Raw genomic sequence first — 26,727 nt, 5'->3', positions numbered from 1 at the left:
CTGGACATGGGCAAGGGAAGGGTCAGGGTTGGGTGCCGATGCCCGGAAGCGTCTCAGGGCAGGGCACACAGCAGCTGCCCCCCCCCCGATGCCTTTCCACGCTCCTGGGGCTGGTAGCCCCATGGCATGGCTGTGGACGGCCAGCTGGAGGCCATAACTTAGCAGGGGTGATCCAGGTACCCTGATCCAGGTACGAAGAAATTCCCAGCTTGGAGGTGTAAAGATCCTTGGGGTGACCTGTCTGCCAGGGGTTGGGGCAGCGGACCTGAGGGAAAGGGAGATGCCTGGCTTGACTTCTCCAACCTGGCAGTGCGTAAGTCTGGTGGCTGGAGGGAGGGCGAACCGAGCAGGCACCAGAATCAGGGGTCCCCAGATGCCTTCACAGGCATCTCTGTGTCTCTTCTGGGCAGCTTGAAACACTCTCCCAGGATGAGCCACAAAATACAGATTATGTAATTTCAGCGATTCTACGCATGAGTTAAATGTGCTATTTGTATTTAAAACTGGCTTCACACAATATAAAAGATGAATAGTAAAATTCATGCTAATAATTTAAAATTTTAATTTTTTTGCTTAGAACATTAAACAGCAAATAATGCCATAATAAGCAGAGAGACCTTGGAAGAAAGGACAAGGCTTTATATGTACCTTTGATGGTACTTGGTTCCTGCTCTTGGAACAAGGAGAGCCACATTGTTATTTTGCACTGGGCCCTGCAGAGTATGTTGCTGGTCAGGAGTTACTCAACATTTATATCGAAGTGGTCCTGTTAGGATTCATCTATGGACACACCACAAAGGCAGGGTAATCAGTTTCTCATTGTGTTTGGATAATATCATTTGTCTTTGATGGAACTCCATTACCCACTGTGTAATAAACCTGTAATCAAATATCTAATACAGGAGCTATTTCTTCCCATTTATTATTAACCCTCATACCTTAGTCTTATTTCACTAAACTAAAAGGATTAGCATTGCCGGGAAAACATCACATGAAAAATGTGATGGGCACAGCATGGACTGCTAATTCGTATTAAAAGTCAGACATATTAAAAAAAATCCATCAAAACCAAAATAAGTTTCCTTCAATGGTGGGGTATATTCCAACAAGTTTTCGCTTAGATCAGGTTCCTAAAGAGTGGCACTATTGACAATTTGTTCTGGGGGCTGTCCTGTGCACTGTAGGATGTTTAGAAGCATGCCCAACCTCTACCTACTAGATGCCAGTAACACCCTCCCCCCAATCATTACAATTAACAATGTCCCCAGGGGCCAGCCCAGCGGCACAGAGGTTAAGTTTGCCCTCCGCTTCAGTGGCCCCAGGTTCACCAGTTTGGATGCTGGAGGCAGACCTATGTCCCACTCCTCCAGCCAGGCTGTGGCAGGCATCCCACATATAAAATAGAGGAAGATGGGCACCGATGTTAGCTCAGGGCCAGTCTTCCTCAGCAAAAAGAGGAGGATTAGTGGCAGATGTTAGCTCAGGGCTGATCTTCCTCACAAAAAAAACAGTCTCTAGACATTGCTAAATGTCCCCCGGGGGGGGGCGCAAAACTGCCCCCAATTAAAGACCACTGCCTTAGATGGACTAATGAGAAGAGTGGTGAACTGCCATCACAGCCCTGTGAGCATCAGATCCATGTTCTTGTCCCTACCCTCCAATGCCTTTGAATCATAAACAGACTCCCTCCAACTAAGAGAACGACAAATGCAAGAGACGTAAAGATAGGAAAACTTAAGAATTCTTTTTATTTAGTGAGAAAGAGGCAGGTAGATGACAGCCAGCTCACATACTGTTAAATAGAATAAAAAGGAAAAAAAGAATATAGACATCAGTGATAAATTTTCACAAAAGGTGACAGATTTGCACTACAGAGCAATGGGGTATTTTCTAAGCTCAAGAACATTTAAAACCTCAGACTTAAATTTTAAACCTAGACAATTGTAAGCATACCACTCAGTCATTTAGAACTGGGTAAATATTCTTTTCCTAACATCATTTCCCCCGACATTTAGAAGGTAACATTTCATGTCCCAGTAGTAATCACACACAGGATTCAAAGCCCAACCATCCAAAAAAGGGTCATTCTTTCTATAAAGTGTTCTTTAAAAAAGAAAAATTAAAGACGTGGACATTTTTACAACTGTTGCTGAAGAACAGCAAAAGCTATTCCAAAATATCACGCTCACTGTACAAAGAGGCTCGGCTCACGGAACCAAGCACACGGAGCTGCGGCCCCTCAACGCCCGTCTTTAAGGGGCGGGCACCCCTAGCCCGGCTCGGCTAGCGCATGCCCAGCACCTGCCGGCTCTTGAGCTGGTAATGCCTCTCCAGGTCCGACAGCGCCTGCGCGCGCAGCTGGGCGGCTTGCAGTCTCTTTTTCAGGTCTCTGCACTTGGATTTGGAGGCGAGCTGACTCTCAGAATTCTCGTTCCTCACCATGTTCTCTTTACTTTCCCCACTGAAATGAACTTTCTTCTTAGTCACCGAGGATGGAAGATCAAAAAGTTCTTTAGAGAGAGAAGAGAAAAAGAGTTTTGAGATACTTGAACGGGAGTTCAACTCCTCCATCCTTAGACGTATCAAAACTATTCTTTCAGTTCACCTTCGACATCTGGATACCGGTCTTATTTTCTCCGGGTAGGAGGTGGGGGCACGAGGCTGGCAGAAATCAATCAGCCTTTTAATCCATAGCACTAGAAAAATAATTCTAAAAGGTGCCAAAAATCAAAGAACTTATGTTTTTTTCTCTTAGCAATCAACTTTGTTCTTAAGGTTAAATGCACTGGGGATTATGGGTCACAATATAAAACTTATGGAAATCAATGGTATTTATCTCTATTCTTGAAAACAAGTGTGTTCTATCTAGAACACATTACTTCCAGAAAAGTCTGGAAGCAGAAGCTCCTTCTTAGGGAGAGCACCTACAGTTTTGGTTAAATATTCAAGAACACATTTCAAAGCAGCTTAATTGACCAGAAACTTGTTTCAAAAAGAACCTAAACAAATTCAGTGTGGAAAACGTAAATCAAGAAGAGTATAGTGAAAAACGTGAATTGTGTTTTTTACATGAAAAAAATTTAAAGTGGTAACTCTATTAGCTACTGACAGAGCTATCTAGAGGTTGGGGACTTGCAGGTTTGAGTTCCAGAACCCTTTTATTTTTCCTTTGTGTTCATTTAAAAGAAATATGTTCAAATATTTACTGGGCTCATGGTGTGCACCATTGTGGACCAAACAAAGGCCCTATTCTAGAAAGAGGAGATAGACCGTAAACAAATAAACTAGTGCACATGAGGAATATCTCAGGGTGATATGTGCCTTGGGGAAAAATAACACAGAGAAAGGAGGACAGAAGTGCTGGGTAGTGTTAGCAGTGAGGAAAGCCTCATAATAAGGTGACCTGAGCAGAGAGCTGATGAAAGCGAGGAAGCAGGAAGCCAGGGGTGGTCTGGAGGAATTGTGCTCCAGGGCAAAGAAACCACGCACTGAGGGAGAGGTAGGCTGCGCGGAGAAATGCTGCCTTCCAGCGGCTGGGACTTCCTATTTCACACATTGTTTCTGGGCAAAGCACACCTGATTGCCAGACCCTAACCTATTGTTTCAGATAGATCCCCCTTTCACTACCACAAGTACACAGTACAAGCTGGTATACGTTTGTAAACCAACTATGTAAATTCTGGTAAATCTTACTAATGGGATAATTTTATAAGAAAGAAAAGTGTTTACAAAAAGAATCAATATTTCATCAAAGAGAAGAATTAGTGTTTCATTAAACAGACTAAGAACATCTTTAAAGAAGATGCTGCTGCTTACTGTGACGATCTTGATCTATTTATGACGTTTTCCTGCTGTCTGAGTTTTACAGCCCAAGGACAGGGACGGGATATTTCCAACTGTCCCGAGTTCACAAGGACACCCAGTCCCCGTTGCTTTGTTGCTTATTTTAAGGCTCTGACACACTCAGCACTTTAAAACATCACCTAGCTCCAGAGGATACTCATGCCTACAGCTCATTTTAAGTGTTTGCCATGATCCGCATACAGGTAGATTCCTATACCTACCTATGAAACCCACCATCCTCCTCCAGCTCTTTTCATCTTTTGCTCAAAGACTCTCAGGGTGAGATGTAAATAAACTCTTTAACTGGAAGAGCCATCCCCAATAGGGCCTTCAGGAATTCTCGGCAATGGGTTTCATGCATGAAACTCGCTCAGATAAAAATTTCTCCTTACTCTATCACAGTAATCATGATTTACGTCTATTTTGTCATTATAGATGGCAGTGTGGAATCTAAGAAAAGCCGAAATAAGTATCACAAAAATACTGAAATGGCAGATAGCAATATTGAGAAAAAAGAAACAAGATATTCTAACAGAGATAAAGCCACAGTTTTATATAATCTTTGTTCCATTTACTTTCATCACTAGGTTCATCTATTTCCATCATTTAACACTATGAAGTTATTGTAATCATCAAATTAACTTAGTTTTCTTTGTCTGTTCTATTTTCAAAATGCTGTCATGCTCACTGAAATGACCAAATTCTCTCAATTTATTCAAGATGGAAATGACAGCCTTCACAGATGCTGTCCTACATGGTATGAGGGAGCCATAAGAACTCTAAGTTTCATTGGAAAATTCAGACACTCAATTTTTCAAATCAATAAAAGACTTTTAAAAATAATTTGTGTCACAAAGAAATCAAGAGAAAAGATGTTTAACACTTTGCATTTTCTATCATCTTAAGAGTAGGTTAAATTAGACTTGGGGTTTCTGTGAAACGGAGAAAGCCTGTCAGAGGATGGCTCACGGGTCCACGCTGACCATGTCTCACCAGAGCAGAGCGATGGGATGACGCCCACAGAAAGGCAGGGCCCTGGGAAGGCTGCCTGTCTACATGCTAGACTCTGAATAATGAGGGAAACACAGACAGCTCCACATAACAGAGCGTATGGAGATAGTAAACAGCCAAATTTTGACAGACACATGTTACAATTTGAACAGGTCTTAGCAAAGATCCCAGAGTGGTGGCCTGTTCTACAGTTGGCTTATCATGCTCTTTAAGCCTGACTTTCTATGAAGGATGTGGCATGTATTATTTGGTCATGTGGCAACAGTAAAATGCTAGGATTTTTACTTGAAAATGGAGAGCAACATAGAGTTTTGATAACGTACCCAGAGAAAAATCTGAAAGGCACAGCATTTTTTTAAATGTCCTAATTTTTAAAGATAAATATCAAATACTAAACACATAGTTTGATAGGGGAAGTAAAATGGAAGATGAAATCATTATGACTCACTGCCTCAGGTCTATGAACCCAGCAAGCAAATCACTCTATCACAGAATTCTTACTTCTCCTGAAATGCATATATGCAATTAACTGCATCTTAAAATTCGAGACTTTGCAAATGAAAAGGCTGCGAAAGCCACCGTGGGGGCAAAGCCGGTTTCCTCATCGGCAGCAGCAGCTTCTGTTTACTGAGCTGACTCTCACACCTGGTCTGCTCGCCAGCGACAGGAACTTGTGCTCCTTCAGCAGGCTGTAATTCTTCAACAGACTGTCTGCTCTAGCCAGTTTGTCCTCAGCCAGTCTCTCACGAACACAAAGCTCACGTTCCTTCTCTGTAAAAAGGGAATGAAGAGGAAAGAAAGAAATTAACAAGCGGCTCTGGGTATAAAACAATTTACGTTGGATAATCTTATTGCTTGTCCTTGTCACTAAGACTAGCGTGCCTGAGCAGCGATTAGTAATGCTCTGTGAAAGGATTCTCACCATACAGCCCAGCCATCGTGATTGTGCTAGTTTTTAATTCAGCGTTTTAGTATGTTGTATGCTGTCTCAGGTTTTCTTACTAGGACTGGTTTAAGCACAAGTACAAAGTTAGTTTCAACCCTGGGCATGTTGTGTACAAGTAACTCACTGGGGAAAACAAAAAACTAAAGCCATCTCTGGTCTCCACTGAAAAGGGTTAACAGTTCATTTTCCGAGAGTTACCCGGCCTCACAGTACAGACCTTCCTTCTTATGGGTGAATGACAGCACCCAAATAGAGGGGAATAAACCACAACTCAGTTAGGAGGTGCTCCTTTAGATCAGTAACAAAGGCTATTATTTATTCACGGCCCAGAATTCAGAAAGTTCAGATTTCAGTTTTTTTTTCATTTTTATTTTTCGCTTTTTCTCTCCAAATCCCCCTGGTACATAGTTGTATATTTCAGTTGTGGGTCCTTCTAGTTGTGGCATGTGGGAGACCGCCTGAACGTGCTGATGAGCGATGCCATGTCGGCGCCCAGGATTTGAAGCGGTGAAACCCCGGGCCGCTGAAGCGGAGCGCGCAAGCTTAACCACTCGGCCATGGGGCCGGCCCCTAGATTTCAGTTTCTATATGAAATTATACAACACTGGGGAAAGTTTTAATAAAAACTTTTTTTTTTGACAGAAGAGTCAAAAAAATGTTCCTGGGTGAGCACAGGTCGTACCTCCACAGAAAGCACATCTCATGGCGCTATGCAATCATCATTAGGAAGGAAAACGTTAACGAATGCATTGGATGCTTATAAGCACACTTAAATAGAAAAAAACTTATAAGCTTTAAATTGGGCATAAAGCCGCAGAAGCGAAATCAGTGAGCCATGAGGGCGGTACGGGACAGTCACAGCCCCATCACTCCTCTCTTCATGTTACGAACAGCCTCACTCTGCCACTACCTCACATAATCCTAAAACCCTGGTAACAGCTCCCACTTTAGTGGAGCAGAAGGATTTTCAACATGAAAAACTAATTAGCACCCAATCACTTAATACCCATCGGAGTATTGTTTGTAAACCTAGACTATCTTGTACCTACATTCTCTACTGAATTGGCTCAAAAATATCTAGTCCTATGTCCTGGAGGATTTGAGACCTGGACTGTGTTGGAGCAGCCATATCAGAAGGTAGAGGTCATGGTTTTCACTATGGAAGGCAGCAAATTCTAAGATGTTCCTTCACAATGGAAAAACTTTAGGGTATATATATTGAGGAAGAGAAAGAAAAAGTAACTCTACAGTAGAGTATGATGGCTACTGCGTTAAGGCCATCACAGCGAGCGCCCAACAATATAGAGAGAGTAACCATCTCAGAGAAGCAGGCTGAACACGAAGGCGCCAGCAAGCTCAGTTTCCGTATTCTACAATACATATTTCGGTTTCTCAAGTATTTATGAGAATGTTCTAATAGAACACACACATATAAAATGCTCGATTTTCACACACATCACAATAAGCTTCCTGTAGCTCTCTTGGCTTCGCCCCCGTTCAGACTTACGCTCCAGGCGTTCTTCTCTCGCCTTGAGGGCTCGCTCCCGCTCCTGCAACTGTATTTCCTTCAGTTTCAGCTCACTCCGCACAGGGCTGGACTCCTGCAACTTGTCGGGTTCTCCCAGTCGTCGCCCTCTTCTCTCAGGATTTCTTTTCTCCTCTTCTGCAACCAAGTCTGCTATCAAAGGATTCTCAAGAATTTCTTCAACAGAAGGTCGATGGTAATCCTTGGAAAAAATATTCAGTGTTACAGTCAGATTTCATAACAGAATATTCATCCGAAAAGAGCAGTTACATAAAAACGGCATGTATTTCCAAGCCAAAAGAAAAGACTCCCTTAAGGATGAGTCTTAAACACCTGAAAAATAAGGTCACTGGTGACTTTAACTCATGAGGTTCTGGGTCCACAAGGTAATACAGATTTTAACTTACCTTTGCCCCCTTTAACCTGGAGGGCTCGAGCCCTGTGCTGGTGCTGGTGGCATGGCTAGGGTCTGCTTTAGCACAAGTACTGCCCTTGCGTCTCTAAACTACTCGAAGCAGGATGCTCTCTCACTGACCTCAATCCCATACTTCACCTGTTTCTTTCTTTGTAATCCCACAGCATTTCACTTCTGCTCTTACGTCAGCCTGATTCCTAGGACATCTCCCTCCCCATCCCACGGCTGGATTTTTCCCACATAATCTCTTCGTTCGAGTTATTTCCCCTCTGCTCTTGTTAGCCACCATTCCCCCTCCCCATCTCGAATGGTCTTTAATCTCCCAATTGAAGCTAGAGGTAGAGTGATAGAGTCTTATTTCTGGCCCCTTCCCGTACCACCTGCCACTCTGAGGTAGGTGAGAACAAGGGGAACTGGGGATTTGGATCCTTTTTGCTGTCTTTCTTTGCTACCAACCATCTGTTAGCAGGGCAGAGTGGGAGGAGACATGAAGCAAGCACAGAAGGTAGGGCAGCAAGGAGACGCAATTTGCCAAATTTACATATGTTTTCACTTGTGGTAACAGAGTAGATTTAGCTAAGGAACTATATTTAATGTTTCTTCAGTCTCATGGGTCTACGAGAACATATACTCAGAAATTTAATTGAGAGATAGAAATAGACAAGATAATCTATAATCTTTACCTTTAAATTTAACATCCTTGTAATAATGTCATTCAATTCATCAGAGTAACGATATGGAATTCGCCTGAATTTGCCTTCTCTGATCTTTCCAGCTAGCTCTTTCTGGTTGAAAGCTGTAAATGGAGGCCTGGGGGGGAAATTTTTTTAAATGTAGAAATGAAAATATATAATAGGAACCAAATCAAGGCACAGCTGAAGTTCCAGTTTGTATTTATGTTTCTACTGCCGAGCTTTTCTTCTACAGCGAAGTTTCCCAGTCTTGGCACTGCTGACGTTGGGGTCCTACGCTTCTTTGTTGTGGGGGCGGTCCTGGGCAGCGGAGCGCGTTTTGCAGCGTCGCTGGCTTCTATCCACAAGATGTCAGAAGCAGTCCCCAGTTGTGACAACTGAAAATGTCTCCAGATATTGTCAAATGTCCCATGGGGGCAAAACTGCTCCCCCCTCCCTGGTTGAGAACCACTGCTCTACAGAATAGTTTAGAAGGGTAAAAATGAAAAGAGGGGAAAGAATTGGAGCGCTTTCTGATCTCCAAGTCCCCAGACCTCTCCCCGAGATCTTTGTCGCATCTCTTCCATCCCCTTACAGTGGCTGTACGTCACCCGCCTGGCCTGCGTGCTCTCCCCTCGAGCCAAGCATGAGTGTGACGGGGAAGCAGGGAGCCGCCTTCGGAGCTGGAACAAGTCAAGATCCAGCCTCATGGCTTAAAATATTAATTTGTAAATAATTGTTTCAACCTGTCCATCTACCTTAATTTTAGCTTAGCTTATAATTCTTTCAGACTTGAATATGCATGGATGTTCAAAAAGCTGAACCCAGTGAAAGGTGACAGAGCTCTCTGAGTGCAAACCTCAGACTAGAAATCTGTCTTCATACTTACATTAGTGCACACAATTCATACAGCAAACAACCTAGTGACCAGATATCCGATTTCTCATTGTATGACATGCGATTCATTTGTTCCTTAAGAGGGAAAAAAGGTAAGAAAGTAGAAGGATTTAAAACTCTATTTTGTTTGAAAACTTATAAAATTACCCCTGAGATAAAAATGGAACCTTAAAAACTTTGGTTATATTCAATCAAGGAAAAAAAAGGAAGAAATTTTAAAATAAATATTTTATACTGCTAACAAAAATTTCAAATACAAGAGGCTGCTTCAGCTTACATCAGATCTTGCATCATAATAACAAAAAATGGTATTCTATACTTTATCTTCAAATTCATATTGGAAAAAAGACAATGATCTTATCCTAATATGCTTTGTCATATATAATTCATTCACTTATTCGTCATTCACAAACATTATATTAAGTGTTACTATAGGCGAGGCACTGGTAATTCAAAGGTGAATATGAGAGACCTCTACCCTCTACCCTCAAGACATTCATAATCTAGAAACTTCATTTTAAAAGAACCAGAGAAAATTCCAGAATAACCAAAACATGTATCTAGCCCACATTTAAATGGATATAGACATAAAAAGGTAACTGAATTATTCAATTATACATTTTTTCCTTAGTCCACTGTGTAAACCACCACAGTAAGAAACATTCTCATTTCCTGTTTTAATGTTTGCCCTCCTCCTACACTTATAGTAAAACCAGTCTACATAGCTCCTGTTTTCAAGAGGGCACAGGGGCAAGTACCAAAACACAGAGGAGTCTTCTTAGTGTCTTAAAGTACAACAGGTGAGCCTAAAACCACTTCCTGACAATCAATGCCTTAGGGAAGGCTGAACTGATCTAATTGCAAGGGCAGGTGGGAAATGGAACAAAAGAATTGTGCGGGTTTCAAATTTTCCAAGAACCGCTTCTAGATAATTTTCCTTTATGTTAAAGGCTTTCTATTTGGAATTTGATCCGGTGAGAAAATGACACTGTTCTGGCCATGCCTAATCTTAGTCAAAAATAAAATCATTAATTAACAAGCTTTATACTGTAGTCAGTTCAGTTAACATAACTAAAAAAGATTTAGAAAATCCTAGAAATATTTGTGAACTCCTAAAAAAGTTAATAAATACCTCTCCATCTTCATCTGCTCAGATTTCATCTACAGCACACTGGTGCTATCCCTTATTGATTCAGGCTTTTTAAAAGCCATCAGACAATATCTAGAGAGTCATAAACAGTTCATAGCCTTTCACCCAGCAATTTCATTTTGAGACCTATCCCCCAAGGAAATAACCAAAAAGGAAGAAAAGATAATTCTTACAAAGATATGCCTGGCAGTCCTCCTTAGAATGGTAGAAATTTTGGAAACAAAATATCTAGCAATGGAAGAAACAGGTAAGTGAAGTGGATGGTCTCTGCCGTTCCACTGAAGGAAAAGGCAACAAAAAAAGAACAAGTAGGAAAAGTTAACACTGTAAAAACACGTTATCTGAAGTGAGTGAGCCTCCTGAACCCAGGATCTCCACACACAAGAATCATCTAGAGTCTGTTAAAATATAGAGGCCAAAATAAAAAGGTGAGGGGAGGGGCAGAGGCAGAGTGCAAGGACCTGTCCAGAGATCCAAATTCACTGGATTTGGGGCCCAGGACTCTGCATTTTAAACAAACACTCCAAATGAGTCCAAGCTGGTGTCCAGGACCTATGGCACTTTGAGAAACGCTGCTCTTGAGAGCAGAGACAAAACCTAGCTCATCTTTGTAATCCCACAGCTTAGCACCTGGTAGTCACTCAATAAAACCTTACCTGAATTGCTGATATAGAGGAGTTTAATAGTCTGGCGGTCCATTTGGAAAATATAAATTTCAAAGGAAACAGTATCATTAATTGTTGGCTGTTGGATATTAGTAAACAAACTAACAAAAAGCTCAATTTCTATGCACTTGAATGCTTGCATTAAGATGTTAAAAAAGAATGTAAATTCTGGGGCTGGCCCCGTGGCCGAGTGGTTAAGTTCGCACGCTCAGCTGCAGGTGGCCCAGTGTTTCGTTAGTTCGAATCCTGGGCGCGGACATGGCACTGCTCATCAGACCACGCTGAGGCAGCGTCCCACATGCCACAACTAGAAGAACCCACAACGAAGAATACACAACTATGTACCGGGGGGCTTTGGGGAGAAAAAGGAAAAAATAAAATCTTAAAAAAAAAAAAAAAGAATGTAAATTCTGAGATACTTACAGGAGACATGTAATAAGGGGTGCCAACAAATGTCTTTGCAAAACTTGTATCATGGTTTAATATTCTAGCTAGCCCAAAGTCTCCAAGCTTAACGTTTTGCTTGCTATCCAGAAAAACATTGGCTGGTTTCAGGTCCCGATGCAGTACAGTATGACCACCGTCACTTCGTCTGTGACATTCCTTTAGGGCCAGAGTCAGCTGAGTCATCACTCGAAGAACAAACTCTTCATCTAAGTATTGTCTGAAATCAAAGCAGTTATAAAGCATATAACATCTGAATAAAACCATTACAAAGATGGGATGATGCGAATTATCTAGTTTTCAAAGTACACAAATAGGGGGGCCAGCCCGGTGGCCCAGCGGTTAAGTTCACACGTTCTGCTTCGGTGGCTCAGGGTTCGCTGGTTCGAATCCTGGGCGCGGACAGGGAACTGCTTGGCAAGCCATGCTGTGGCAGGCGTCCCACATATAAAGTAGAGGAAGATGGGCACGGATGTTAGCACAGGGCCAGCCTTTCTTAGCAAAAAGAGGAGAATTACTGGTAGATCTCAGCTCAGGGCTAATCTTCCTCAAAAAAAAAAAGAAACAAAGTGCACAAATAGGGAAATAAATTATTTTGATGTGAAATACAGGTGTTGATTCACCAAGGATTTTCTAAAGTACTGTGGCCCCATCAAACAAATACAAGAACACTCTTTCACATTTCTAAGTACTTTGTCCCTGATCCTAAAACAGGATGCTTAACAGAAACAAAACTAGGCCCATTTTCAGCTTACACTGAAAAGATAAATTTACCTTTCCTTGGTTCCCTTTGTAATTACACTAGCCAGGTCCCCTCCTTCGCAATATTCCATTACAATGTACAGTGTTGTGTTGGTTCGGTCAATAATTCGATCATAGTAACGGACGATGTTTGGATGTTTCAGTTCACGGAGCAAATTCACTTCAGAAACAAGCATTTGTTTCTCAGCTTCTGTCATGGAGCCATAGTCAAGTTCTTTCCAAACTAATATCTGAAATAAGAATTTCCAAGGTATGAATGAATGTTCCAAAATTTAAAATTTACAAAACTTACCTTGTCTATTAAATAGATCCTACAGTCATTATCACCTAATTTAGTTTAATGATCTTAAGGACCCCTGAGTTTATTTCCATAACCTTCCTCTAATTTTTAAGCTGTAAATGGTGCCATGGGAGAGAGGGCGATGAGAGACCTCAGGCCTCCCCCAGCGCCCTACCCTCCCTCAGTTGCTTTGTGAGAGGTTGGCAAAAGGTACTTTGGTCAAAGCTGGAGGATAGGCAAAGTCCCTGACCATCCCAACCTGTCAAGCTTTTCCAGGGTGAGAGACCTTAGGAAAGATCCCTGCATCAGTAGCGAGGCAGTTTCCTCTCCGCTGTTTCTTTCTGTACAAGGTCTACATACACACTGGGAAATATGAATCAATAATCAGAATAATGGATAGTTTAAATGAGTTCTAACTGCAAGACATAGAGCTCCAGTTCTGGTAGTCCTGCCCCTTTCTCATGTCTGAGAGGGCTGCCCTTCTCTAAAAATAGCTCGGGAGTCAGCTGTCATCAATGGAAGGTCCTTCGCAGGTCACAGACGGACGAGAAAGGAAAAAAGACAGAAGAAATGTAGTGCATCACAAGACGCAGTCTCCCATCCCTTGAGCGACCCAGGACAGACGCAGGCCTGGGGAAGATGGCTGACTCTTCTGGGCACCCTGCTTTCGAGATCCACACCCCCAGGCCTCTCGCTCCCCGCCGGCGGCGGCGGGCGCAGCAGGGGCGGGGACAGGGCAGGAGCCCGCGCTCACCTTGCCGTCGCTCTTCCTCCGGATCTTCTGGCAGCGGCCGTAGGAGCCCGTGCCGATGGTGTGCAGCACCTCATAGTCCTCTGCCCGCGTCGGCATGGCCGGGCCCGCCGCACGACTCTTGCAGGTCGCGCCGCAGCCCCAGAGCTGCAGCCTCGGACTCTGAGACCCCTCCAAGCCCCGCTGCCCCGCCGCCCCAGTGTCCAGCCCCGTTTAACCGTCGCGGGCCCTGGCCTCGCAGCCTATTGGCCCGGGGTCAGGTCGCTTCGTCTCTCTGATTGGCTAAGGAGAACACAACACCATAGGCATCCTGGGAAAAGCGTATCGCTAGGCAACCGCGGCGGCGTCGGTGTCGGCACCTGCCTTCCGCCTCTAGAGAGAAAGGGGCGGAGCTAAACCAAAGGAAGGAAGGGAGGGAGCTAGAAAGCGGCTGCAGGCAGGTCTCCGCGGTGCTATCCCACTGGCTGAGGTCGCCAAGGTAAGCAAAGTCCACAGGTCTTTCTTCAGACTTCTTTGCACACTGCCTGAACCAACTGTCTTCTGACCTTTGCACTCTGACCCCTCACACTGCCCACTCTCCCCTCTCCGGTTCCTGTACCCTGAGCCTGGGCGGGGTCACGCTGAAGACTTGGGGAGAGCCAAGTACAGAGGGGAAAAGTACAGTCCCTCTGAAGGATGAGCGTATGAGTGCTGGCTGTGGTGCGGAACTGTGTCAAGCGCTTTACATGTATCGTTTCGTTTATTCCTCAACAGAAAGCTATAAAGCGGGAAGTAATGTTATAATTTCCCATGAGGAAATGGAAGCACAGAAAGGTTAAATTATTTGCTTTAGGTCCAACATCCAGGAGAGAAGAATCAATGCAAAAACAGTGGATACTCATAGTAATGATTTAGTTTACATATGACTTTAGGGTGCCGTCATCCTAGAGAGAATATGTATATACTTTTTACTGAGGTGTAGTTTACATACAATCTTATATTAGTTTCAAGTGTACAACATAGTGATTTGAGATTTTTATATAGGGACTGTATTTTTGAACACCAAATTTCGAGGGCTGTTCAAATGCAGAGGGTGTGTACAAAACCTCAGGGGAGAAGGTGGAAGGCCCTGATGTTTTGGAATACCAAAGAGAATATTATGGCTCTAAAGCTTACCTTTAAGTCTCCTACAAGGAAATTTTTCTTAGAAAAGACTACCAAATAGATTATTTGGGGGTGCTGAACACATAATTTAGAAGACTTCATTGAACATAGCCTCTTCTAGGCACTCACAAGAACCAACATTTTGAGCTCACCTAGCCGGTGGAACAGGCCCGTTTTTACCTGGGAGAGGAGCCCTGGAATTCTCCATCCAGGGCTGGATGGAGGATTATGTGCATTATCTGAAGGCTAATAATTTGGCAATAGATAAGTAGGTCAGTTTTCTTTAAATATCTGTTCGGCATGGGACAGAAAGGAACTTGATTTTCTATTAATAAGAATTACAAACCTCTTTATGTTAAAAATAAGGAATTTATTACATGTACTGAATATAACATAATTGAAATTGCCAGCCAGGAGAATTTTTAAAGTAACATTCAAGGGCACTGTCTTACCTCAAGGGAATGGAACCAATTTAGGTTTCAAAAGTTATGTAAGGAGCTACAAGTGGCTGAGTTAATTGGCATTATATTTTTTGTTTTAGTATCTCTTAAAGATTGACATCCATGGAGCGCTTTGGCTGGCCTGCCCCAAATCCAGTCCTCCACCTTCTCTCTGGCCACTCTTCTGCTCTTTATTTTTTTTTCTCCCCAAAGCCCCAGTCATAGTTGTATATCCTAGTTGTAGGTCATTCTAGTTCTTCTATGTGGGATGCCGCCACAGCCTGGCTTGATGAGCAGTGTGTGTGTCTGTGCCCAGGATCCAAACCAGAGAACCCTGGGCTGCCAAAGTGAAGCACGTGAACTTGACTACTCAGCCATGGGGCCGGCCCCACACTCTTCTGCTCTTATACTTTGCCCCAATGCCCCAAATCTTGCCCGCTTTCTCAGATCCACCACCAACATCACCACCATCCTCTTTGCACCTGTTATTCCATTTGTCTGGAATGCTGTTCACCACGCCCTGTTATTCACTCCCCCACCCCTGATCATGTCTGTCCAGAGGATACCACTTGTCTTTCAAGATTCAATGCCAAATTTCTCTCCTGTACTCTAGGAAGCCTTTTCTAGCATACTAGAACAAGCAGTTCCTCCATCTACAGTGTTCACAGACCCCTTTGTACATAAATCAACCCTTAACTTGTTATTTATCGTGCTTTATTTATATGGCTCTCACAGTAGCTCAACTCCAAGTTCCTTGTAGCCAGCATAAGTCCTGTAATAAAGGAGGCATGCAATAAATCTTCGTTAAATGAAAATATGAGAAAGAAGCTTGTTAATAATTATGCAGGGATTCAGAGTGAGCCCTCAAGTGCTCATGTTTCAAATGCCCCAAGCCTGATGGCAGAGACTACATATTGGAGAGAGGGCCATCCCAGGAGCGTGGAGAGTGGCTCCTAGGCACATCTGTTCATTCAACAAATATTTATTGAGCACTTACTACGTGGCAGGTATAATGATAGGCATTGATATGCTGGGTGTTCATTAAAAAAGAGACAACAGGGCCACAATGACAATGATAAAGAAAAGCGTGACATAGGCATAGCATGACAAACCCTAATGACCAGCCAAAGTTAGCCCATATCATTGGGTGGGAGTGAGGGGCAGGACAGCCCAGCGGAGACCACTGGACACCAGAGCGTAAAGAGACATTGGTGGCTAGGAGCATGTGGAGGCCAATCAGGAACTTTATAGGAAACAACCCATACCCTGCCACTTCCTCTCTCCTTGCTTCATAGTATGCCCATTCCATAAGGCTCAGCTCATGCCCAGTTTCTTCCCTTAAATTTCCCCTGACTGCCTTCAGCCTGCTGTGATCTCCTAAAAGAGCAATTAACTGTGTTCTTTACTCATTTAGAATGTGCCATATACTAATCTATATGACTAGCTTCTCATGTGTTTCTATCTTATGTGACATATGAAATTGAAAATTTATCCTTCAATGAATGTAAATTGAAGCTCTGCCAGGTGCTGACGATACCCCAGTGAGCAGGACTGACGTGCAGCCCTGGAGGTGGAGCAGGTAGCTGCACACAAGAACGCAGGGAAACTCAGCCGTTACAAACCGTGGTAAGAATGCAGGAAACAAAGGACTGAGACAGAAACTGAAGATTACGTTTAAACAGAGAAGTAAGAGAGGAGCAGTTCCGTGAGGGTGGGGCCAAGGCTTGCAGTTCTCTATAACCACTCTCCCATACCCAGGGTCTAATTCACTGTCTTCACAATTTTCTTCTTGAATGTTCTCATGTGGTCAGTTTTCATTTAAATTTGGTGAAATCTCAGATGAAGAGATTATTGGCATCGTGTGTGTGTTTTCTCCTCCCAAGTGTTTTACAGGTATTCCCAGAGACACCAACTAATTTTTAAAAGAAGATATTTGGGAGACTAACGGGCATCTCCAACTTACCCTGTTCAAAATCAACCTCCTGATCTTGGCCCCAGGTTTGTTAGACTGGCCGTCTTCTTCATCTTCTTCATCTTAAGTAACTAATGCATATAATTTTGTTGTTGATTGTTTAATTCACAGGCAGCATCTCCAGCACCTAAAACATGCCTGGAGCTTAGTAGGCACTCGATGAACATTTGTCCATTGAACGAACAAACGGAAGAAGCCATACCTCATTGCCCTCAGCTTCCCTTTTTATGTTACATTAAAGAGCCACAAGGGGGCTGTACATCACTCCATAACAAACAAGGAGCCAGCAAACCCACGTGGTCCACCCTCGGAAGCCTGTCCTTACAGGAACGCCGAGAATTGCATATTGAACATTTCAAATTTCAGACAAGAAAGGTGTGTGTCTTATCTCCACAATTACTTAGAGCAATCTGAAATTAGGGACTATGGAAATTCTTTAAAGTGCCTGATAAAGATTTCTAGAAAGAAAAAAAAAGGAGATGTTTGTTCATAATAGAAGCTAAAAGATGTTAAAGAAAAATGCATGACACAGGACGTGCTCGATAAATAACCATGTTCTAGAAGAAAGGATGAAATGTTATGGAGCCTAGCCCTAATAGCGACACATCACTGATATAAACAGAAGGACAAGATGCAAACTAAGACACGGCTTTGGATTAATGGCAGGCACCTGATGGAAGAATATGGTTCTTTGAAACCAAATAGTGCTTTGTTCTGAGCTTCACCACATTTTAAAGAGGGATAGTGTCAAACTTGCACCCAAAGTTACAAGTTAGGGCAAGGCTGACTTCTGTTCTGTACAAGGATAAACTTTCAGACAAAGAGCCATTCACAAATTTTACATGGCTTTTCATGATATGTATAAATTCAAGGTATTTGTTGTCTCTAAGAATACTGGTGATATAAATTGCTTAAGAAGAATGTTAAAACTAATCATGGATACTGAGGCTGTAGCGTGTTCCTAAGGGACTTTAGAAGCTTTAGAGAACACTCCTAATTTTCCCTTAAGGGGGCAGCACAGTGAAGGTGTAGGAGCAGTGGGTGTGAGGCCTGGGGACCCAGGTTCTTCTGGTTCTGTTTTGATGAGCTGTGTGCCCTAGGGAATCCAGTCCGCCTCTCTGGGCTCTACAAAACAAGAGAGATAATTTAAATGACCTTAAATGACCCTTCCAGCTTTACATGTTATGATTCTATCCCCTCTTCCTGAAAATTTACCAGCACTGCCATCAAAGCCAGAACGCTGCTCTGTTCAGCTCTTGGTTTGACCGCAGGTGACAGTTTTTATTAAGTAGCTATGTCTGCATTAGCTTTCTCAATACCCCTTCTCTTTGTTCTTTCCTTTTACCAGTAACAGACACAGCGACAGGTGCTGGGGATAGAAAGATGAAAACGCAGCCCTTGACCTTAAAGAGGTCCCCCTGGAAAGGTGAGCCAGCAGATCAACTACCTCTATGCAGTGTGAGACCCACTCTGGAAGAGCTCTGCCTAAATGCGGAGGGAACCCAGAGGGAGGAACCAGCTCTGATAAGGAAGGCAGGGAGTGCAGGTCAGGGAAAATGTCTCTGGGGGAGGTGACATGTGAACCACATCTAAAGGATAAATTGGAATTAGGAGAAAGGGAACTGTGGGTAAAAGCATGAAGGCATGTGGGGGTCCTGTAGGTTGGTGGACCAAAGAGTGGACGTGGTTACCTTGAGAGAACGGTGGTTAGACAGGTGAGCAGGAGGACCCAAGGGCTGAGGCAGTCTTCTGGAGATGATGGAGTCCCAGTGGAAGACTGGAGCAGACAAACATTACTAGGTTGTGCTCTAGAAAGATCACTGTGGTAACGCCATAGAGATGGCAGACGGGTATGGAGGTTATCGTAGCCACCCAGGGGGAAATGATACCTTCTGAATGAACACAGTGGCCATGGGAATGAAGAGAGGGGGGGAGCCCAGAACTGTCTGGGAGGTAGATTAGAGGAGATGCAGGTATGTTGGGGAAATAGACCAACTCCTGGCTTGAGTGACCAGGCAGATGGCAGTGTCCTTCACTGCAGGAGGAAATGCTGGAGGAGGAACAGGTTGCAGTGGGGCACACCATGCTCATGTTGAGCCCAAGGGCCTATGGGGGAACTGGCCAATGGGCAGTTGGATTCAAGGTCGCAGCAGAGCAGTCTGGGCTGGAGATAGAGAGCTGGGAGTAGGCGGTGACAGAAGCCAGGGGTGGGAATGAATATGCCCCAAGAATGGCAGAGAGGGACGGGAGATAGGAAGGGAATCTGGAGGTTTAGTGGGCAGGAGCAGGAAGAAAAGCCAGCAAAGAAGACCAAAGAAAGCGACCAAAGAGGTAGGAGGCAATACGGAAATGACTTGTAACCCAGATTCCGAGGGAGGAGATGGTTTTAAGACTGTGGGAGAGATCCACACTGCCAGATGTTGCAGGAAGAGCAAACAAGGTCAGGCCAGAAATGAAAATGCCAGATTTGGTCATTTGGAGAGTCTAGGTGACCCACCTAAGAGCATTTTCAAGTCAAGGGGGCAGAAGCCAACCTGCAGGGGTCGTAGTAGGACCAGACAGTGAGGGAGGGTAGACTGTGTGTGTGTGTGTTTGTGTGTGTGTGGACAGCCCCAGGCAGCTTCCATGGCAGCTGTGGGCACTGCCTTCCTGCCTGTTTGCACCTTGGTCCTGTGCCCCCAGAGAAAGAGCAGCCTGACCTGGAGGCCTTCCCACCCTCATTGTCACCACACCCCTGACATGAGCCTGCAGTTGATTTCACGTTACATGCTCATGACGCGTCACCCCATAGGAATGCAGGATTCTTCACAGCAGACGCCTTCCCCATAGCAGCCGTGGATGAGATTCCCCGCTGGCTGCAGCAGCCTCTGTGAAGGCGGTGACCACGATGACCCAATGCAACCACAGAGGCCTGGGAAACGCTACGTTGGCCCACATTTGCTTACCGAGCAGGGTTCAGAAGAAGTCAGGGGAGGAACTTTGGTTTTGACTTTGAGGGGACAGAACCATAAGGCTTGGGCGCCAGCACGGGTTAAGTCTGTTCCGCCGTCAAGGCGCCTCTTGAGCTCCCAGATGCCTCCAATAGGCAACAGACTTGAATGTGGATTCACTCCGGAAGGAAGGGCCCCACGTTCTTTTTGTTGTTTTTCGGCGCTGATCCTTGACAAAGCCTGGCAGGGGAGTAACCTCAATGCCATTGCCTTTTGACAAGGGAGGACATCCCAGGGCAGACATGGAAAGGAACGTCTGCAGTGACAACCCTCTCCTTCCAGTCCTCGGCACCTGACTGGTCACTGAGCTCAGGCCAAGCACTGGGTAAACATCCTCTCACCCCATCTCGCAGCTGCCCCTGGGGAATCTACAAATGAGGAACTTGAGGCCCAAAGGTGTTAAATCATTGACTCGGGGTGGTGAGTAGCAGATACAAACAGAAGGCCAGGTGGGGTCCACCTCGGCACCCAGGATCTTAACAGCTAGTTTATGTGGCTTTCCTAGTTTCACTTAAGATGGAGGGGATTTGAGAAAATCAACAGCAGCAAGCCAATGTCTAGTTTAGGTTCTGTTTTAACAGCTGTGCCATGAAGCCTGGTGTCTGCCTGCTGACCAGGCTTTACTGTCCTTGCTGGACCCCAGAGAGCTGGCCGATTGCAACTTGTAACATGATGAGATCCCCGACGGGGCTTCTGAGCTCCTGTTCCTGAGTCACACTGACCTGGCCTGAGGCCACCACTCGGCCCTACACCCACAAGCTGGATGAGACCCCGAGCAGTGGGCCCCTGAGTCGCAGGCATGTCTCCTGGAGAATGGGGAACTAATGCCTGCCTCACAGGGTTTCACTGAGTGTTGAGTGAAATAATGTATGTGGTGTCTGACCCACCGAAGGTGCTCCAGACGTGATAGCTATTATGGTTTTTAGTATAATTCTCTCACTGGGTGGAACCACAGAGAAAAACACAGCATTCTAGGCTTTCTGCTGCCTGCTGAGGCTCCAGGAGGGGCGTTCACACAGCTCCCCACATGGCCACCCTGGCCGGCATTTCCGAGGACACACACTTCCCCAGCTGGGCTCCTTCCCCTGGCTTCTGCTTGGCAGACCCCCACATGGCATCCTGCCCTGGGCGGGTTCTCAAACCTGCCTTCAAGGGCATTCAAAGGCATTCAGGTGCACAGCTCTCATGACAAGACAGAGGAGCAAGGGGGAGGCACAGCTGTTTTGGGGTGGTTTTAAATCCACTTCCCCATCGATGAGCAGGTGCAAACAACTCCCCAGTGCCTGCCCCCCTTCTCTTGATGCTCTTACCACCCCCCACTTTTTCTTTCTCTTCCCCTCCTCACTACTGGTTCACTGCAGAGAGAGGCAGCCGTGGGGAGCTGAGGAGAGGAAAAGTCCTGGTCCCCAGCCCTCAGACCTAATTTCCTCCCTCACAGGCCGCAAGTTCCAGAACTGGCCTTACTCAGATCCCAGACATGATGCAGAGGCCTCACTCTTCCTCTCTTCTTTTTCTGGAAACATCTGGAAACTCCTCTGGGGAGATCTGCCACATGACCTCTGGTGAACTTCAGACTTTCTGTATATTCTTCCGAAGTTCCTCGTTTGTTGGATATCATGAGAAATGACGTATGTATCTTTCTCCCAAATACGTAATTTGAACCCAAAGCACAATGTTCTTAGTTAAATCCCTGCTCTTAAAGAACCCAACACATGAAATCAGAATTCACCACACAGAGTAATTTGGGGAAGGGAATTATTGCTGATACAAACCACTCATTACTTGATAAAAGTATTTGATACTGATTATTTTAATACCCGTCTTCCAGAATGCTCCTAAAACATGGCTTAAATTGAAAGATAACTGTTTGCCCTTTTGTTTTTCTGGAGCAGTTTCATGGTGCACAGAGAGAAGATCTAATCTGAGGTCTGGGTGACTGTTGAACACACAGCTCTTCAGGCTCCTGCCAGGCTGTCGTGTCATCACGCTGCTGTCCTCACACTGCCCTCTGCCCTGGCAGCAGTGGAGGGCTATCCTGGAGCATCTGGGGAGCCAAGGCCACAGTGCCACCCGGCATGATGATGTGGCCCACAGAGCCAGGAATGGTAAAAGCCTCTCGTCCATGCCAGACACTGTGCTACTCACTGTTTTTCACTCTTCACTGCATACCTGTAATCGGAGCGTTGGTTTATTCCCATTTCCTGGGAAAGAAAACCGAGGCTCAGAATGGTTAAGCCTAAGATCTCCAGCCACCATACCGGTTCTCACCGGGAAAAGAGAAAGCACGCCCACCCTACAGATTCTTGGAAGTCTGGCTCACTAATCCCTGAGAAAGCCCCCCAACACCCACAGACCACGCAGAAACCGTATCACTCCTGCAAGCACTCTGGCCAGAACTGGGGCCTGCCGAGGGGACACGTCAGGAGTCAGGGCGAGCCTGGCTCAGTGGGTGTGCTCGTCACACTGGATGGCCGCATACCACGGGTAGGCATGAGTGTGCATGTGTGCTTGCACACCCAGAGGGAGGGGTGCAGGTGGGGACGAGGGTCATTTTTACAAATGCAAAACCTGCAGCCTCCCCACAGAAAAAGGGAAGCCAGACAAAAACTGAACAGCTGGACCACAGCAAGCCCTGCCCCAGCGAGGAGCCAGGGCGGGACTCCCTGTGAGAGATGAGAAGGCCTTCACCCCACCCCCAGCCTCCCCTGGGCACACAGGGCTGGGGCAGGAACGAGACTGTTCGGTGCTGCCTGTTTGCCCAGGGACCCAGGCTGAAGGCAGCCCACCACTCTGCTATTTCCTCTCTGAGCCCCATCCCCCAGCAGTCTGTGATATGAGAGCCTGGCCGTGTGCCTGGCAGGTCCTGGCCTGGGCAAGGGGCTGACAGGAATAGGTATCTAGGCAAGGAAGGGTGGCACAGAGAAGAGCATCATGGGGCCTGGGAGGCCCGGGAGTCCAGGGTGTCAGGCAAGACCCAGTGACTCCCCGACGTCACACGTCATGGCAGACCTTGGGCTGTTTCGGTACCTGACAGAATTTCATCTCCATGCTAACGGTGAGGGAAGGGTCTGCTGCACACACCACCAGAGCGAGAAGATTATGGAGAAGAGGGTTCTAGAATTCTCTTAAGCAGCCCTGCCGTCTCCCAGGCCTGTGCTTCCTCATGTGTAAAAGGACGGTCAGCAGTACTCAAAGCTGTCAAGGGCATCAAAATCAAGGCAAATCTAAGAAACTGCCAGTCTTGAAGACCCCAAGGGACCATGACAATGATAACTAAGTGTCATGTGACACCCTGGATGCTATCCTGGAACAGAAAAAGGACATTAGGTAAAAATCTGAATCAAGTATGGACTTTAGTTAATAAAGTAACAACACTGATCCATTAGTTGTGACAAATGTAGCATGCTGATGTAAGATGTTAACAACAGGGGAAACTGGTGTGAGGTGTATGGGGACTCTGTGCTAGCTTCATAGCTTTTCTGTAAATTGAAAACTCATACAAAATAAAACATTTGTTTAAAAAGAAAAAAAGAAGAGTCAGCCTTACTGTCTTTAAGCTCTGGGAGCTGAGAATTTTGTTCTCCTTTACCAAGTGTGGATTTCTAAGACATCTTTTCAAGTGATTTGGCAGCATCTTGGTGCTTTCAATGATTAACAAGGGGCTGATGACAAGTGGTTCCTTACAGGAAGGCCAGCAGGGGTCCTGCCGGGCTCCTGCAGTCCGTGAGACTGTGACAGTGACACAGTGAGCATAATGTAGCCACTCTCCGGGGGCACTGACTGTGTGCCAGCTGAGGTACTGCAACCCTGAAGACCAGGTATTATTATACTCTGTTTACAGGTGAGGAAACCAAGGCTCCAGAGGTTAAGTAATTTGCCAGGGTCAGACCACTAGAAAGTGCCAGAGCTGGCCTTGCCTTCAGTTCTACCTGACTGCAAAGTTCCTATCCTAACCGCTGCTCAAGAAATAAAGCTGCACTTATTTTAATATAGTTTGTCATTAAGAAGCTTTCCTGTATCCCAGCTCAGAGGGTACTGTGTTCCAAACCCACATACTCCTGAGTTCTAGGAATCAAAACCCATAGGCCAGAGCATGGCTGTGTTCCCAGAACATCTGTGTGCAGTCTTTGTAGGGACAAGCCTTCCCGCAGCAGCCTCGAGGCTTTCCCAGACTGTCAAATATTGGCGACGTCCTGTGTCTCCAGTGGCTTTCGGGACCCTCATACCTCAGTCATCCCTGTGAAGGAAAGACGACAAGGAAGGACAGGTGGACCCTGACCCGCTTCCTACCCAAATCACAGGGCACGTGGCAGGGTGGAGACGGGACCAAATCCAGACCAGGGCTGCAGCCATCAGACCACTGCACGGTGCGACATTCTCTAGAAGCCGCCTGGGCAGGAAGGCCAGGGCAATTTATGTGCAGGGCCAGGTCAACCGCCAAAGGCGTGAAGGGAGAGAAAGTGACCTATAAGAATTAGATATGGACACTTAATACACACGCAACAGCACATTCTGAACACAAATGAGCTGAAATTGTGTCATGCAAAATCCACGCCAACCAGAGCCAGCTCGTGCAGAAATAGGAGCCCCTCCCCTCCTCCCGTCCTCGGCTCATTCTGTCATCCCTTTTGCTTCCCACCCAGACTGCAATCTCAACCTTTCCTTATTAGCCCCACTTCATGGTGACCCTGAGTTTCATCTCCCTTCCCTGGGTGGTTTAAAGATGCTTTTTCTATACTAAAGCCAATGAATAACAACTTGTTTGTTACTTTGTAAGCATTCCCCGGCCTTTCCCAGATATGTCTATTTCAAAACTTCCTCTAAACTAGTTGTATCATAGGCTGTGGGTAGGGTGACCAAGCATCCTAGTTTGCATGGGACCGTCCCAGGTCTTAGCACTGAGAGTCTCGCATCCCCAGGGAACCCCTCAGTCCCAGGCAAACTGGGACAGTGGGTTACCTGGCTGTGGAGCCTCTCCTTGGCAAGCACCCCAACCTGTTCATAGCTAAAGCGGTGTTGTTCATAAGTGGTGTAGACCCTTGAGTGTGGTCCTTGGATGGTGGCGACAGCATCCCCTGGGAGCTTGTTAGAGATGCAGACTCTCAGGCCACACCCCAGACCTGCTGAATCAGAAGCTGCTCTTTAACACGGTCCCCAGGAGATTCCCATGAAGGTTGAATTCGAGAACAGCCGCTCTACAGCCGTGACTGCCAGCCTTTCTCTGCTGAGAAACACAATGTGGACAATGTCCGCTTTCCGGACATGCTTCCATCGGGCACCCCCGATTAGAACTGAGCCCCAGCTTTTGGGAGGCCAGGCAAGCGCTAGACCACTTTTGAAACCATCCTGACTGTGGGCAGGCACAGCCTCTCGGGGAAGGCCGCAGCTGGGCCAGGAGGGCCGCAGGTTTGCGCGGTCCTGCCAGAGCCGCCACGCCAGGCTTCTCTCTCTGAGGATATGAGGGAGAGGAGAGTTGGAGGCCTGGCCTCAAATCTGCTCTAACTTATAAATGTAAACAGATAAAAGAGTCACAAATGTTGGCACCTGAACGGTGATTAGCAGGAAGTTATATGTGACGCCTCATATCTGATCTCAGTACCCTGCCCTTCTCGACTTGGGGGTTGATCAGAAGCCCTCTGGGGCTTGTTTTTTAAAAACAAAAATGCCAGGGCCACAGCTTGGACCTCCTGAATCAGGGGAGAGGCCAGGCTGCTATGATTTGGGGAAGTCCCCCAGGTGGTCCTGGGACCAGAACCACGAGAGCCTGCACCCTGCTCAGCCTTGCCCTCTCTCTGCCACCCTACCTGTCACCAGATGAGGATGCCCTTCCCTCCCGGCACTGGAGGAGGGTGACAGGGACTCCCAGCCCCTGACCGGCACGGGCCAGCGCACTCTTTCTGGGGGTGTGGGCGTGGGGAGAATGGACTGTAGCAGACTGGACTCGAGATCTCAGAACCCTCGGGAAGCTCAGACACTGCACGGTGTCTGAATACAGAAATGTTGACAGCAAACTGCTGCTTTTCAGGGATGGATATGTTCCTGAAGGTGCCTCGGGGCTGGCTGCCCAAGCCTGGGGGTGGTTTGCTCTGAGTCCTGCAATCCCTTCGCTCGCAGTTTTCCTCCCACCCACCATGACTGGACTTTGTGAAGAATCCGGTCCCTGGCTGTGAAACGTTTTTCTCTTGAAGTACCAAGAAAATTTCCCCAGCAGCCTTTGCAGACATGCCTCCGCCACTGCACCCTCAGGGTCTCTAGTGGGGTGCTTCCAGGGCTGAGCTCTGACCCCATACACCTCTTCCCTTTAGGCCACCTGCCACTGAGGGAGCTGCCCTGAAGAGCCACCCTTGAGACACAGGGAGGGGACACGGACAAAGAAGACAGGGGGTGAAGATGTAGGAAGGACCACTGATGGGCAGTCAGGAAGCCTGCCTTCTGGTCCCTACTTGCCCACACAGTTATGAGTCGCATGGCCTTGGACCGTCCCTTCTCCTCTTTGGGCCTCAGTTTCCCCTCCCTGTGACGTGAGAGGGTCCAGAGGGCCTCTGAGCTCTGCTTCAGCTTTACGGCCATGATCCTTATGGACAGGGCTCCCTGTCCACCAAATGGACCAGCAGAGCACATACGCAGGACACATGCGTGCAGACGTCCTCTTAGGCTATGAGTTCTGAGGAGTATACATGGGAGGGCTCATTTTATCTCCTGTGCTGGAGACGCAGGCCACCTCCTGCACCAGCAACGTTCCCAACACTGGGGAGCAAAGAGTCTCACCACTAATGTCCTTTCTGTGCCCACTTTGCACATTTCTCTTTCAACCCTCCCACA

At 46.2% G+C, this 26,727-nt stretch overlaps 1 protein-coding gene and 1 long non-coding RNA gene across 5 annotated transcripts; one reads left to right on the top strand and one right to left on the bottom strand.

The window, feature by feature from the left end:
* Positions 1 to 1,764: 1,764 nt before the first annotated feature.
* Positions 1,765 to 13,534, bottom strand: NEK2 (NIMA related kinase 2). Its single transcript, XM_046682877.1, has 8 exons — positions 13,364 to 13,534; positions 12,342 to 12,559; positions 11,547 to 11,787; positions 9,301 to 9,383; positions 8,424 to 8,550; positions 7,308 to 7,527; positions 5,500 to 5,625; positions 1,765 to 2,510 (listed from the first exon to the last, which is right to left on the bottom strand). The coding sequence occupies exons 1-8, from the start codon at positions 13,457 to 13,459 to the stop codon at positions 2,284 to 2,286; spliced, it is 1,338 nt and encodes a 445-aa protein (XP_046538833.1). The 5' UTR covers positions 13,460 to 13,534; the 3' UTR covers positions 1,765 to 2,283.
* A 232-nt stretch (positions 13,535 to 13,766) lies between these two features.
* On the top strand, positions 13,767 to 23,421 carry LOC124249437 (uncharacterized). 4 transcript variants are annotated; one of them, XR_006891395.1, is made up of 6 exons: positions 13,767 to 13,838; positions 16,827 to 16,941; positions 17,027 to 17,290; positions 18,264 to 18,341; positions 21,344 to 21,533; positions 21,798 to 23,421. It is a non-coding gene; the product is annotated as an uncharacterized LOC124249437 (long non-coding RNA). The 4 variants fall into 4 exon arrangements; XR_006891396.1 differs by lacking the exon at positions 13,767 to 13,838 and adding an exon at positions 20,127 to 20,230 and having other exon boundaries at positions 15,273 to 16,941; XR_006891397.1 differs by lacking the exon at positions 16,827 to 16,941 and having other exon boundaries at positions 13,773 to 13,838.
* Positions 23,422 to 26,727: the final 3,306 nt, after the last annotated feature.

The sequence above is a fragment of the Equus quagga genome, chromosome 13 (assembly GCF_021613505.1).
Source record: "Equus quagga isolate Etosha38 chromosome 13, UCLA_HA_Equagga_1.0, whole genome shotgun sequence".
Lineage (NCBI taxonomy): Eukaryota > Metazoa > Chordata > Mammalia > Perissodactyla > Equidae > Equus > Equus quagga.
This window is presented reverse-complemented; position numbering and strand designations above follow the sequence as displayed.

What these genes read in the sequence shown, in the direction of transcription:
- NEK2 (XM_046682877.1), bottom strand. Translation starts at nt 13,459, where the DNA reads ATGCCGACGCGGGCAGAGGACTATGAGGTGCTGCACACCATCGGCACG. An exon ending in CCCCTTATTACATGTCTCCT is followed by an intron (nt 9,384 to 11,546) that starts GTAAGTATCTCA and finishes TTCCCTCTTAAG; the next exon opens with GAACAAATGAATCGCATGTC. An exon ending in GAGAGAAGAACGCCTGGAGC is followed by an intron (nt 5,626 to 7,307) that starts GTAAGTCTGAAC and finishes CCCTTTTTACAG; the next exon opens with AGAAGGAACGTGAGCTTTGT.